Consider the following 16,068-nt stretch of genomic DNA (forward strand, 5'->3'; position numbering starts at 1 on the left):
TGCTTGCTTAATGATAACAAGAAATGGACATCTTCATAGTGGACTTTGACTTTTAGGTGCCCAATTCTGATATGAATTACCCATGAAACACTACTCCTGCTGTTGCCCTAGTAGTCTTCAAAACATACTAATACTGATTTGTAATAGATATATCTGATATACAAGTACAAGCTCAAAGACAAAACTTCTTCAAATTACTTTTAATAAGTTGTTATATAAGCTTTGGTTAGCTATAAAAGTCTAATCTTGACAGCATTTGCTCGGCAGTAATTTATTGCATGGTGCACATTTTAAAAGTATCCAACTAAATGTGTCCATTTGCAGAATGAAGGTTGTCAGTTGCTCAGCAGGACACAGGAGAGTGGATCAGTTATGGCCAGGAGGGAAACAGAGCAGTGAAATCAGTGATATTTGATTCTTCCTTGCTGTGATGAAACTTCTGTAAGGTTTCAAACAGCAGCTAAGATCAAAACGCGGCTTTTCTCTTACTGGATATTAATAGAAACCCCCTGTCAGTTATGTCATGAAATTTACTGGAACTTAATAGTCTTGAGAATAGTTGAAATTGCCCAGTGGTATAAAAAGCGATTGGGAGAATATTTCACACTGACACATAAGTAAACATGGCTGGAGTATTGCTTAGGTTTAAATGAGAACATTTAAAATAAAGCCTATCCCCTAGTCACTATAGCATAAAGCTGCTGTCTTTCAAAAATTACATATATGAAAATACAGACAAAACCTCATCTATCTCAGTTTGCTTGATTTCTTCCACAGAAGAATTTTTAAGAGTAGCGCTGACTGTGTTATTCTAAACCCGTGCTGTGTGTCTAACTAACTAAAAACTAACTTTTCTGGATCATATAAGATCAAATGAACAAGTTACTTTTAAAGGCATTTTATCAAGAACTGGTGGCAATCTAAATTAAACGATGCAGTTTTTCTATAGGGAATCTAGCTGTGCCTTTGGCTCGAGCACCCAGGAAATAATCCACATTATGGCCCGGGATCAGAGACAATTTGATAATTGTATGGGAATTACTGAACATTCAAGAAGTAATCCTTGCGAGGACCTCACACTGAGATAACAAAGCATTTTTAGCGGGGAGTTGGTGAGTATTTCTGTGGCAAAGCACCCGAAGGTGGCACCACAGACAGGCAAGTGACAGCTCTGCGGGACTGCGGACGAGGGAAAAGCCAGGACCAGGGTGAGAACAGGGAACAGGAGGGTGTTCATCACATGGGGAGAGAGCAAGGAACAGGGATTTAAAAGGAAAGTCTAGCCTAGCAAGTCGATCACTTGAAAGAACAGGAATATAAACAGATTAAACCTAAAAATCTGAGATAATTCCCGAGGACTTTCATGGTGATTTAGAAAAACAGGTTACTTCATTTGCCTAACAAAATCAGGGCTTACTGGTTTTATCTTTATGTTGGCTAAATTTTACAATCTGGTATGGAGATCATTACAAATATGAAATCAATTAGTTCTGGAAGCCTGGGAGTTAAAGCAGGACATCAATGTCTAGAAAACACAACTGATCAACATATGGTTGTGATGGAACTGATGTTCCCTTTGAGTCGAGTACTTGCATATTCTACTTGGGCAGAAGTTTCACTTTGATTTAAGGTCAATAATGCCTTTGTGACTGCAGGCAAAATGACACTGTCTAAGGGCACCTTCTTTTTCTATTGTAACTGGTGTGGTAATCTGTTTTTCTCTTATGAAGCTTGATATACAAAACTGATTTTCTTGTTTTCATTAGTGTAAGACATGCTAACAAATGAATCAAAAGTACTGGAGCAGCGATGTCTCAGCTGCTGATGTGCTCTATAGATCTTTGATCCAGAAAATGCACCAGGAGGTCCAGACCAATATAAAGGTATCTGTCTGTTCTTACAATCAAAACTAACATGGAAATTAAAAATTTACACATTAAAAAGTTTTGTAAAATGTGAACACTTTAGTTCATGCTCTACATTATCCTCTTAGTAAAATGTTCTAAAAGACATGCAAAATTGAACATGAAAATGTTAGGTATGTGTCTGTTCAGGGATTTAATCAAGATGTATCTATTTCAGTAACCCATTCCAGGAAATTAATCCGGCCTTGCCCCCCTCTGCCCACACTGTTTGTGTGAAGAGCTCCAGGGGCCTCTGATGATGCTGCATCAAAGATTTTCCACATGGGCTGGCTGCTAACTCAAAGAAGAAACTGTACCAGTCTATGTGTGCAATGAATGTTCTGACATCCCCTTGCCCTTTCTGTGCTCTCTACTTGTTAGAAGATGACTGAGATTTCAAACAGTTGGAGAGCTGAAACTGAATCTCAGGTTTAAAATGGAGTTTGGATTGGGATTTCCAAAGGAACATCAAGTTAGGGGGCAGCCAGCTTCCACTAAATAGCAGGAGGTTTTATCTCATGCATGGTTCTGCTCCTCTTTCAGGGCAACCCAAAATTTTGGTTTCAGAGAAATGGTGAATTCAGTGGCTAGAGCACTAGGGTGAGTTTGGAATTGTGACCCTGGCCCTCTATATCCTTTTTTTTAGGAGCCTGTATAGGACAATAGATTTCTTTATGTTTTGTTCCTGCTTAAAGGGATCATGGTACATCTTTATTTCATAAGAAGTATTGGGAGGATTAAAGATTAAACAGCTCACACAAGGTGGTGAAGGGACTGAGGTGTCTGAGAGCTCACAGTCTTCAGACCTAGTGGAACTCAGATCTGCCACTCACAATTTGGGTTGCTCTTTAATTATCTTAAGTGAAGGTAAACCACACATACCACATCTCCTTTATGCTGGGAATTATGAAGCAGTCTTACACTGAGTGTTATAGTGAGTAGGATGATCTTACTCTAAATCTGAGAGCAGGTGATCAGTGTGGAAATGCCAGAGTTTGTTAGATTCTGTCTGATTTGATGTAGCATAAACCATTTCTAACAGAATTATACTTTTTAACTGTGTACTCAGCAGTGTTTTATTTGTTTAATTAATTTGTAACAGCTTGATGCAGAGGATTTAATCCTTACTTATCAGATTGTCCAGGGAGGTTACAGAGCCTCTATCCTTGAAGATACTCAAACTCCTCTTAGAGCAACGTGCCCTTCTGAGGGAGTGATTGGACCAGAGACCTCCAGAGGAAGTCCTTTCCATCAGGATTTACTCTCTGGTTCTGTACCTTAATTATGGTAACATTGTGATACCAGCTGTGCCTCTCTTTGGTGCTTCAGTTTGTGTTCACACAGACATCCTGCCATTGGAGTTTTTCTCTAGCATGATGGCACTGTCAAGTTCTGAGAACACTCCATAATACTCCCTGAAAAACTGAAACCTTCCACCGACTTAAGTTAATTTTAAAAAATCTTGCCAGAAAATGTCTCATTTTTTTGATTTTGTTTCCTTTAGTTGAAAAATACTCTTTTCTCGTTTGGTTAAAATGTGGATCTAAAGTGTGGATCCCAACGCCAAGAGAAACCTTAATAGAGAGTAGGTGATATTTTTGCTGAAGCCTATGGGCTTATTTTTAAATTGAGGACTTCTTGGAGCTTTATTGTAATTCTTTTGAATGAAATGGATGGATGGTTTTAATAAGATTTCAAACACATCTTCTTGCCATTATTTAAGAAGAATAGATTTTCTTATAAGCATAGGTGCACCACACACAAGGATTTCTTGATTCTTGGGAGTAGTTCATCCGCCTGTGGCAGCACAAGGCAGTGATATGCAGTTGTTCAGCATCTCTGAATTACAGGATGGGCCACTGTGCAGTCTTGCATATCTTGCATTCCACATGAGACTCTCAGAGGTGCAAGGAATGTGGTGTCAGGTCTGTCACTTCTGTTACTGTATGTGCCATCTGCTTGTGAGCCAGTGACAGGATAGTTTGGTGATCAGCAGTGTGAAGAGCTAATATATATATTACATCTGGATATTGCTGCAGATCCAGGTTGCCCCAGGATTTTTTCTTCAGCAGGGAAATAATTAAGGTAAAAGGAACCAACAGGGTCTCATCATTATGCAAAATATCTCAGTGCTGCAATTAACAGAAGTTATAATTTAAACCCAGATTTAACATCAAAGGCAGTGGGGTTAGAATTAGTATTTATATTCATTTTAATTCTGTCAAGGCTTCAGTGATTCTGATTGCTAGAATTCCTCTTTTGCCTTAGCCATCTTAAACCTGTCGACCAGCTCTCTTACACTGCTGGGAATGAGGGAGTGTGGTCACCTCACATGATCATCTTGCAATTAATGGATATGCCAACACTGGATGTTACATAAAAGCTCCAGAAGGTTTCGTTTCTGGTCTTCTTCAAAACAGCTGCCAAATCATAATTATCATTCAGTTTCAGCAGAGTATTAAAATGACAGTCTGCTTGTGTGCTGAAGCCACAGCATAGGACATGGGGAAGAAAAAAGCAAAACTGGTGTGGGGAAATTTCTGATACACTCAGCCAGAGATGCACAACATCTACTCAGCCTGCTGGTGTCTGCATTTAGCCATGAACATTATTTCCTTCTTCCTTTAATGAAGACAATACTATAACCAGTTATAAATCCTGTAAGGCGCTTATCAAAGGGAAGACTAGTTCTTAGTTTTCTGACTGAAGAAACCTGCTGATATTATGGAACATAGAAATAATAATTCATATAATAAATGAAGGAATGGAGTAATGGCCATTATTTAACAATGTAAGAGCTTTAGGGTAATCAAACAGCACGACTGGCTGTAGTTTCATCTGTAAAAAACACAAAAATTCAGAGATGTGGCAAATATTATTGTTTTGTACATGTAATGAGACAGTAAGCAACAGGCTCATAATTCATGGAAAAACCTCCAGGCCTGTGGCCCAGGTTGTCAGGGAACCAGGACTTGTGACAGTGTCAGAGTAGGATTAGACCCTTCTCCTCTATCTCACAGCTGCCTTAGATTTCATGAGAGATAAATCTTCTTAAGGGAGAGTCACATTTTAGGCCATAAACACTTTCTGACAATACAATTACACTGTAATCTACTACTTTATTTTGTAAAATTACCTACAAACTTATTCTGTGCTTTGAGCTATGTGTGAACGCCTCTTAAATGTCTTAGTTTTTTTCTCATATTCGCAGGGCTGGGACTTCATATGAATTATTTTTAGCTATCTTTTCAGCATTGCTTTTCCTCAAGTATCAAAGAATTAATCAGAAATAAATCTGCATTAAATGAGTACAATTAAGCCTGAGAAGATATCATATGGTTTAAGATCATCAGAACTGTGTCTAGCGAGTCAGCATGCTCAGGTATGAGAATGGAGAACCTAAACAAAATTTGTAAAAGCAGCTTTTCCCCCCAAAGGGTCTTTTTGTTTAGTTGATTTTTTAATTGTTTTCTCCCCTCTCCCAGCCACAATTTCAACATTAACAGTGATGGAAAATCACAAAGTGCCTTCTTTACAATGGAAATGTAACAATGCCATGTGACCAAAACATTGCAAGATTTCTCAGCAATCAGGTGTGTGAACTTCATGTGTGGGGAACTGTTAATGCCTGAAACAATATAAAAATGTACAAACACATGCTGAGTGCCAAGTGCTTGCTGGACGAGGTAATTGGCAGAGTCAGTCCAAGGTTGTCTTTGGTCTAATGCTGTTTATGCCTTCACCAGAGACTGGAATTCTGTCAAAGAAGAAAGTGAGAAAAGCAGGGAATAAAACTCGTTGAAAGTAGTTTTTTTGACATCTTTAAAAAGACAGATAAAAATTACTAAAACTCCTAGGCATGGAGGGCTCCCAAAGTTATAATAACACTGCACAAACTACTGCTAAACTGAGATTCTGGGGGCGTAACAGATTTTTCACTCCTTAAAAAGAGTAAGTGCAGAAAGGAGAAGTGTCTGTAAATTCGTATTTGTGGGAAATCCTGACTTAAAGGTAAACCATCTTTACCCCATTACAGACTCTGATTATAGCCAAGGAAGAAAAGCCTGTAGCTCTCAGTGAGAGGAATTTTTTTGAGTTTTGATATTCCAAATGAAAAATATCTGCAGTGAAGTAATTCCAGAATGAGAGATTCAATGGTTAAGGGCCAAGATCTGCATAATATAATGCCCTATTTGGGGCTCATAAACAGAAGCTCCAAAAGCTGCTGCTAAAGCAAATTCCTCCAACAGTATATCTCTCTCTGCTCCCAAATCTGGCTAAGATTAGCACGTGTGTCTGTTGAGTTATTGCACCTGTCCTAGTTCAGCTGAGACAGCCCTGTTTTCAGTGACTTCATCTCTAATACATGATGCATAATGTCCTATTTTTCTGTGCTGCAGTTTCTAAAAGAAATATCCTGACTAGTTCACATCATCCTTGTGAGGTTTTCTTCAAGAATTCGATTGAGTTTCTCACAGGACTGCCCAGTGAAGTGCGTATCAGATAATTTTCCAGCACAAAATCCTGCTGCACTGCTGCAGTTGCAGCCTTAATACCAGGCATATTTGACATCAGTGAATTAAGTACCCAGTAATAGTGGCCAATGTTTGATAGTGGGAAATGAAGAAATAAGTTTCTTTAGGTAGAAATATGTTTAAAAATGAAGTGTTGTATGGCCAGAAGTGCAGAGCATCAACTGCTGAAACGGAAATTCAGAGAAATTCAGGTGTTCTGTGTTTTAAGAACCTGGCACATTAAGTCTATGGATAAGACACACAGCAAGATTAACCCCAAAGCTATTGCCATTGTCTGGAAGACCAGACTCTACCCTGGGCCTAAATATTCTGTTGCTGCCACAGAGACCAAATGGGAATAAAGCTATGAAATAAAGCAGTATTTGTTTATCTCAAAATTGTGGCAGAAAGTATCAGGCAGAAAGTACTCCTGTGTGTTCTTCATGCCCTACTTTAAATGCAGCCCAAAATGTGTGCACTGTAAACCACAATTTCTATAAATTTTCTGAAGTCTTACCTTCCACTCCAATTTTGCCATCACCATCAGTGTCTCCTGCAGCCAGAAAAGCCTTGGTCTCTGCTGAGGTGAGGGCTCTGGCATTTGAAGAGAAATTCTTCAGGAACAGCCTGAAATAGAACAGGGTGCTATGCTTGAGTTTTGCTCTCTGAAATGTCCCATAAAGTAACATCTGCTCTTATTATCTGAGGGAATCCACACAGATTCAAGGAAAGACAAGGATTTGTGTTTTATTTTAAAAATAACATCGAGGGTTTCTTCAAGGACATGAAGCAAGTCCAAAGGCTTTTGTTGTTTAAAGGAATAGAGCAGCTGAACAGTACTTACTGCAGCTCCTCTTCTTCAATGAAACCACTCTTGTCCTGATCAAGGATTCCAAAAACTTTCTTTATCTGATCAGGAGTTTTGCTGGATAAACCAACCATGGAGAAGAAAGACTTGTAGTTGAAGGAATCATCAGCTGGAAGAAACAGAAGTTGTTAAATATTCTCACTTGAAGTCGCTACTACTGTGTGTATTCCTTGTGAATATGTATGTCTTTTCTTGAGCATGAGCCTGCTTCCCTTTCTCTTGTTCCCTGGTGTAGCAAAAGAGCAGATACAGTGGATAACCATTTCCCTTTTTAATCACTCTGTGCCTGTGGTCATATCTCCTTTCAGCCAGTTTGAAGTTTTCCACTACAATGCACATTCTGCTAAATCAGGATTTATGCAATGTGTCACATGAAATTGATAATAAATATTGAGAGGGTGCTACTGTGACTTACAAACAACTCCTGTAATTCTTAATTCATTTTCATGGAGTCCTTACTTAGGTGAAGAATTTGATGGAGGAGTAAGTAATTCACAGATCTCTGAGTATTTGGAAAATCGGCTTGATCTTATTGAACAGCTCTTAAGAGAAGTGAGACTGATCATTGCTTCACAAACGATGCTCTCATTCTGCAAGCTGAGGCTTTTTCTGAAATTTTGAAGGACAAAGTTAACTTCAAATTTAAGTTTTTACAGGTTTAGGCACTGACAGCTTAGTGTCAAGCCAGCCCTAACTGAAAGTGTGCTCTTTAAGTGCTGCTCACCATTTGTTAGACCTTTTGAATTGAAGGGGCTATACTGTAATGTAGCTTAGAAAGATCTCACAGGGAAGGAATCTAAGAGGAAAATGATAGGCATGTCATCTTAAGACATAAAAATGATATGCATCTTCTGTCTGCAGAACGACCATTCCTTACCCTGGCAGCTGGAGAGAGCAGATTCAATATCTTTAGCAGAGAGGATGTCAGTGATGGCCATTGTTGAACTGTAAAATAAATTAAATGTGAGCTACTTAGTCATTAAAATGACTTCTCTCCTACTTTCATGGCTCTATTTGAAGTTGCTGCAGTGACAGTGTGTGATAGGGGAGACATTATTCATCTGATGGCAAGTGGAGCACGCTGGAACAGATGTCTGCAGCAGGTGCTTCCACTGAAAGCTGGGAATGAGGGAGGAATTCTGCCCGCGGGAGCGTGGGGCTTCAGGAATATCTGCTGCCTCTGCTTGTGCTGGGAGAGCAAATCCAAGGTGTCCAGCACCACAGAACTTCATGACTTCTGTGTGGGTTTGCCTGGAGGTGGATTATCGCTCAGTAAAACCCAGAGTGTATTTACAGCACACATGAGAGATGGGGCTGGTATGTCCCTAGAACTGTGTCTGGAGTAAGTGTAATTGGAATGTGAAAAATCTAGTATTATTATCAATAGATGTAGTGGCCTTCACAAAGAATGAAAATATTAGTGTAGAAGTAGTAATAGTAATTTTACTCATGTAAATTTGGAGGGAAAGTTCCTCCCCATTTAGTTGCAACAATAAATGTGTCTTGCTGGGCTGCTGCATCACAGAAAGACTACATTTCATGAGAGCTTCGCAAAAAAGTTTTTGTCAGTATTTTCTGAGATTCTTTTCTTTTTGCATTCCATACAGGTTATCATAAACCATATTTTTGCCCAGATATTGGCATTTCAGTAGGTTGTTGTCTTTAGAACAGAAGTATAATGACTTAATATTCATTCTTAGTCGAGTGGAGGAGGTGTTTTCTTCTGACACAGCAGCATTTCATTTGAGAAAAAATACTCTATTTTTTCAATTCAGCCACCAACAGCTGCAATAGTTTACCAGTGCAATGTGTATCACTTAACAAAATGCTATAATGCCTGGATTTCTAATCGATTATTAGTGCATTGATGCATTTAAAGTTTGGTAAACTGCACACACCAGGGCAGACAGGATACAGTTTAAAACTTGAAACATTGCTCTTAATTCATGTTAGTGAAAGAAGGGGGCTAAGGCATAGAAAAGTTATTCTTGAAAGCCACAAGAGAAAAGAAATATCTTTTCATTAATCCCTAACTGGTCTTCAACAACATCATTTTTCCTGTCTAAGCACAGCTGAGAAGGAATCAACTGGTGGTTTTATAGTCTGTGTACTGATTTGAGATCTAAACACAGGTTTGGATTTCCTCTAAAACATGAAAGGGCTGCCTCTGTACCTCTGTTGATTTTCAGCAGAAGAAATTATCAGCCATTTTAGTTCCTTTCTGAGTATCTCAGAAATGGTTAAGAAAGTGATGGCATAAATTCCCACTGATGGCGAGGGATCCTTCCTTGCCTCAGGCAGCTGGGTTACTTTTCTTTTACTAGAAGTTATTTTTTCCCAGTGGGTTCTTGTACAAAATACTTCCCCCTCTCAGCATTAGGCAAGACAACTTTGAGCTCCGCCGTTCACCTAATTCGCACTGCTGACAGGATTAAAAAGGGGTAGAGTCGAAGGAAAAGCTAAAAATTACAGCATTTTTTACAAGAGCTATCATTCCTGTCTTGTTCCATCCTATGATCCAAATGCTGATTCTATTGTGTAAGCTTATCAAGATAAAGCATACTGGAAGCTGAGATAAGAATAGATACTTTAATTGCTTTCCGTTTAGGGAGCATTTTGCTTTTGTGTTTCTTTGAAAGCAGAAGATCTAATCAGCTTACCTTTGTGGTCTTCTTGACTGGATAAGGAAGCAGTCAGGTTGGGAGGAAGGGACTTGCTGTGTGTCTCCAGCAGAGCTGAGCTTGCATATATATACTTTAAGTTGTATACCATATACAGATTTTAGATTTCAGCGTCACGAAGGGGGAATGGTGTCAAATGAACTTGCCTAACTAATCATCTTGCACTATTTTTATCTCAAGAGAATACATGATATTTGCAAATGAAACAAGATAAGTGGCCAGATAGGCAAAAAGAACAGAGTCATGTAAAATTTCCTCTGATTTAAGCAGAAAACACCAGCTTCTTGATGTGATGTAGGGCAAGACAAAAACCCCCACTATCTGATATGCTTGATCTGAGGAGTCAGATGAAATGAAGCACAATAACTTCTGAAGAGGTGTCTTTAATGACTGTTTAAATGTGATAACTTGTTATCTGTAGATCTCTGTGTGATACAATTTCATCATTGGAGCACTGAACAAAAAGAAAAAATTAAAAGTATCCTGTTCAGGTATTGTTTGCATAGCAACCAATCAGGGGAAATAATAGCCATGTTGTCTTCAGAATGTCTGATCTGCTGTTGTTTGGAAAAAAAACCCAAACCACACAGTGAATTCGTTGCTATAGGAGGTAAAATAATATTATGTCAATCCATCGGAACAGTTGGTTGGGGGAGGGTGTTTCATCCGCTCTGTTTCCAGAGAAAATCTTACAATTCTGCAAGATTCTGACAACCTGTTTCGTTGGGTGTGTATGAGGCAAAGGGGTTGTGATCTGCCCAGCTGTCTCTGAGACAAAAGTCCCTGAGCCCTACATGAAGGATCTTCGCTTTCAGAATGCAGAGAACAATTTCATTAGCAACATCATCGCTATAACAATATCTGAAGAGTGTCTTTTCAGTTTTCAGCTTCTCTTCAGTCTCTTCCAGAGAAGTGATTATTTTCTAGGATTGTTTGGCCAGTGCTATTTCCCAGTGTTCCTTTGTGCTAGTTACTTTTTTCATGGATATAATTTGATCATCTCAATTTTCTTTCACGAATGTTGTAGCCTAACTGGGTGAGTAGCCTGTCAGCTTGGATCTCACTTGTGCCTTGAGGTAGCAGAACAGTGAAAGACAAGTCATATGGATGACAGCACAAGGTATCATTATGGCCAGGATTAAGGGATGGCAAGGGATGACAGTGCAATTGCTATCACAGCTTGAGGTGGTGCCTCAGTGAGAGGTGACGGTGCAGAGACTGTTTTAATGTCAGAGACAGCATCTTTTTTCCAAAGCATTTCCCTCTAAGATGGAAGACAGATGCAGCCAGTCACTGAATCCAGCCACTAATAAATCGGGGTGCCAGGCGGAAAAGGGACAAATGGAGGGTACCTATGAGACCTTAGTGCATCCAGCACTGACGGCAGCTGATCAAAAGGCAGCAAAAGACCATTGCAAAAGATTCTCTCTGTGGAGGAGGTGTTATTTTATTTGCAGCATATAAGCATAAGAAAAATTATTGTTACAAGCTTTTTCATATTAAAAATTCTGCGAGTCTGTCCTCCATGGAACAGTTTCAGACACAGATAATTCTTTTACAGAGAAGAACCATTGGTTAATAATGGGTTTGGAAGATTTCAGCTTTCCCTTTTTTCTGAATGAGTTCTTGACCAGCTGACGCTGAAAAATTTCAAGAAGAATTTGATGGAGAGATATTTAATACCGGGTCTTGTTGTCACTGGTGACATCTGGTAGAAGGGGCACAAATACCATTTTCCCCCCCTCAAACTCTTCTGAGAAAAGATTTTTATTCTAAATGGGAAAAAATGCTTCTCCCTTTTACACACACCACCCTATTCTCCCCCTCCAATTTGGAAAATTGTCTACATAGTGCCAACAACTGATGTGGACTACGTAGGGTGTCCGACATAAAAACTGATGGCATGATAAGACCTAATGAAGCTAAGTTAAGAGTAAGGCCAAATTCTGCTTAAACTCTTGGACTGCAGGAGTCTGCATGGGAATTTCATCCCTGGTGTCTATTTCAGAGAATGCATTTGATTTTAGATGCAATGGCTTCTCATTTTGCCCAGAGCTAATTCCACATATGTTAACCCCTCGCCCCCACTCTTCCCTTTAAAAATAGCATTGATTGCTGTTATTTCCCTTAATGCCTGTGGGCTGCTGCCATTAGTTTGAACTTTATGTGAAGCACATAAGGATGCAGTCTTTAAAAGTGTGCTCTGTTTTCTAAGAGGCTTTGACAAGGTAATTCCTTTTGTGCCCCATGATTTTAAGGGAAAAGCATGTAGTCAAATGATTTATGGCTCTGGTCTGTTCAGCTGTATTCAGACTCCAGCAAATTTTGGAGTCACTTTTGCAGTAGGATTGGAGGCGCTAGAGATCCAGAACATGTGCACTGATTAAATGCACGGGGATCATGTAACTATTTACAACCCTCCAACAACCATTTTCTTTGCAAGCCTTACATTAGAGATTGCATAAACATCTGTCTGGTCATTTTTACTTTCTTAAACCAAATACTGTTAGGAACTTTGCCGCTGCCATCCAAATTGGCGGGGGAAGAACTGGGGAAGTATGAAAAAGTAAGGAAAATATATCCCTTTCAGGCTGTCAGGTTACCACTAAAAGCAGTTTTGAACCCTTGGGCTTGAGCATTTATCTTTGCGAAAGGCTCTTTGCCTTATTGAGGCACGGAGTTGTTTTATTCTTCCCATTTTTAACCTTAATTCTTTTAACATCTGAAGCTACCTCCCCAGGTAGAAAAGCTGCATTTTGGATCATCATAAGTTCTGTGGTTGTTCTGTAATCTATTCTTGTCATTCTTCTTAGAGTGCTGATGTGAATCATGTGCAAGAGAGTAACAAAAGAGCAGCGAAGAGTTATGTGAGTGTCTGCTTTAATTTAAATAAGTGTGATTTAGTGCCTTGTACATGCCTGAGATCATTTTCAGATGAATGAGATGAATGCTTCTGGTTGGGGTATCCATGGTCACAAGTCAGGGAACAGGAATCACCTGACAAAATGTGTTTAACCTATTGTTAAATGACATGTGAGTAGTGAGAGTGGAATATTCATGCAACTTGTAATTTGCTTTGGGAATATATTAGATGAAAGAAATTGCAGAGATGTAATTTAGTGTAATTGTAATAATGCATCATGCTCCAGTCATTTGAGGAATGTAACTCCTGCAGTGATCTGGGGACATTTGTGAGTGGTTTTAGGTTTATATTACTTAACCTACTATCTGTAGACACTCATACCTACCCCCAGGAAAATGGTGAATAAAGAAATATGCTGGGAGGGTTGCTCTGGGGCGAGGAGGCTGTATAGGGAAAATAGACCAAACAACATCTGGTTTGTTTTTGCAAACTTGAATGAATCACAGAATTTAAATAGTTTATTTTTCACCAGCTATCATTCTAATGTCACATGGGCTCAACATCTGAGGTAGGTTTCCATAGATTCTAAACATTTACAATGCAGCTTTTCAGTTCCTAATGCCCTGTAAAATGGTAACATACAAAACCTTTTTAGTAATATTTTTCTTACATGCATAAACATAATTTTTAAGCCTAGCAGATTATGTACATAAATCTGACAATTTCTGGTCCTGCACATCTGAAATGGGAATTTTAATCTTGATTCCAAAATTTGAAAGGACTATGGGCCAGATGTAAATTTCATGTGATTTCTGAAGCTGTAGCTCAAAACTTTTATTCCTGAACCTTTCCAGTTCACTTTTATTTATGTTTCTTTCTAAAAATGTTCATCCAGTGATGCAGAAATAAAAAGGCTTTTTTTTTTTTTAAAGAAAGATATTATCATAGACTGATTTTTGAAATGGTAGATTCTTGGGTCTGTTAAATCTGATACAATCATTCATAAACAGACAAGTTACTTAAACCTCCAGATGACTCCTTCCATAGGTCTGAAATTACTTGCAGTGTCAAAAAACATATAGAATCAATTTTCTTGCCTTAATTCTGAAGCAAAAAGCTTACTATATTGAAAGAGTTCAAATAAAAATGGCAATAAAAATGGCAATAACAAGGTATGTGGGGGATTATAATGGTTTTTAAGTAGAAAATAAAATCAATTCTGCAAGGCAATCTGCTTTGGCTAAGTTGGAAGCAAAGACACATGCTGAAAACAGAACTTCTATTCAATATTTGATCTACCGTATTCTGTTCTTGAGCTGTGTTCTTCAAATCCCGTGTGGTAAAATCCCTCAAGGGGATCCTTGTCACAGCAATTGTAACTTTAGTCTGTGTGTTTATACTGTGTAGCCTGGTGCAGTCCTGCTCCGTGACTGTGGTTTATAAGCACTATAAATAATCCTCAGTTGCAGCAAGCTTTCACATATAGATGTGTCTGAACTGAACTCAGATGTTTTCTGCCTGTCTGTGTGTTCTCCTGTAGTCCTCATCCCACCGTGTAAACAGTGGGTCCCACTATAAACAGAGACAGCTCCTCGGGCTGTATGATTGCAGGAGCACAAAGTAAGAACAGGGTCATTATCTGTGTTTGTGCTGATCTAGTACCGAGGCTGCTGAATAAAGCAGGACCTCTGATTCTGCTGCCAGAGTTGCTTTTAAAGGAGATGTGTGTGTATATATATATATATATATTTTCCAAGGATATACAGGTTTCAAAATCCTGAGATGCTGACTCTGAGAGATGTTTCCTCTGTGCACAAAGCCCAGACCCAGTCTGACTTAGAGGTGCCCAGCAAGGTGTAACTTAATTCCCTTCTCCTTCATTTGGGAGTTTGGGAAGTGGTTGGGCCTTGTCCCAGCTCCTTCCAGCCTGGTGTGCAGGGCTCCTTTTCTATGCGAACTAGAGCATAATAAGGGGCTGATGTGTGTTTGGGCATTGTCCAAATGTGGAGTTCACATCTCCGGGGCACAGCACCCCCACCCAGGAGCTCAGAAACATTCCTTCGTCCCTCATTAGACGTTGCCAACAACACTGACAATAATTCGAATGAGAACTAGAGAAAAGTCAGCTGAATGAATATGGAAATTGGTACTAGAGACATAACAGCATCGGATATGAGAGCATTAAGTCTTTACAAACAAGAATCCATTGAGCATTTGAGAGCTAAGCCTGGTTTAATCAAATGGAGCATCAATGAAGTGATTCCACTGTTCAAATATTTGAAGGATCAGTGGGATGAAAAGACAGAGGCGTGCATTGTTCTCCCCATACAGTGCTGCATTTGTGCTGTAGCTCCTGAGTGATATCAGTATCCAGATAGTCCAGTGATTTCAAGCTTTACTGTATAGCATAGGACAGCCCAGACAGCAAATGTAAGTTCACCTTTTCTATTTATGGACAAACCACATTATATTCACTGTGGATTTTATGGGCAAAATGCTCCAGTCAGGCTTTTACTTCAAATCTGTTGCTCTGGATGAAAAATTAAATTTATTATATTCAAATAGTAAATTCACCTTACAGTCTTTCCTTGAATCGTAATGGCCTCCATCTGAGCTGAATTGTAGCAGTGACTGCACCTTGCTAAAAAGGATACATTTAAAAAGGAATTTTACTAAACGGGAAGCCTAAGGAGAAAAAGTCTAGGTGAATCTCTAGAGCAGGAGGCCTGTCTCCTTTGGAACAGGAATTCCAGCCTGGCTGTGCCTGGTTCATCGTTAGAGCAGAAAATGCCCTTGAATTGCAAAGGAATTGAGCTCGAGCTCCTGCTCACACAGGAGGTAAATGGGGAGGTGCTTGATGCACTTTTGATTCTCCAAGATAACTCACAGAGTAACTTTATAATACAGAGACAACAAGTAGGTGCAAAAATATATTGAGGTTCTTACATCAACCTCGAAATTTTTGAAAGTTTGATTTATTACTTTATTTGACTTTTGCATTTGGATATATCATACAGCAACATCCAGATTTGAAAATCCAAATGGTAAGAGCAGAAGGTGTCTTGGTGACTCCCAAATTCTCCATGTTGGCTTGTCCTTTTCTGAGTAGAGGTAGATGAAATCAGGAGATAAGGAGGAAAGAAATGTATAAGTACTTTGCTGATTTTGAGAAGTAAGTACACTTTGCAAATGTATTCTATGTCTTACACTGTGCTGAGCTGGGCTGTACAAGCTGCAG

General features: G+C 39.1%; 1 protein-coding gene across 1 annotated transcript; it reads right to left on the bottom strand.

Moving 5' to 3' along the window:
- Positions 1-3,520: 3,520 nt before the first annotated feature.
- LOC136367865 (parvalbumin, thymic) lies at positions 3,521-10,015 on the bottom strand. The gene is made up of 5 exons (XM_066329684.1): positions 9,947-10,015; positions 8,164-8,231; positions 7,263-7,395; positions 6,936-7,045; positions 3,521-5,661 (listed from the first exon to the last, which is right to left on the bottom strand). The coding sequence occupies exons 2-5, from the start codon at positions 8,222-8,224 to the stop codon at positions 5,636-5,638; spliced, it is 330 nt and encodes a 109-aa protein (XP_066185781.1). The 5' UTR covers positions 8,225-8,231; positions 9,947-10,015; the 3' UTR covers positions 3,521-5,635.
- Positions 10,016-16,068: the final 6,053 nt, after the last annotated feature.

The sequence above is a fragment of the Sylvia atricapilla genome, chromosome 15, assembly GCF_009819655.1.
Source record: "Sylvia atricapilla isolate bSylAtr1 chromosome 15, bSylAtr1.pri, whole genome shotgun sequence".
In the NCBI taxonomy this organism is placed as follows: Eukaryota; Metazoa; Chordata; class Aves; order Passeriformes; family Sylviidae; genus Sylvia; species Sylvia atricapilla.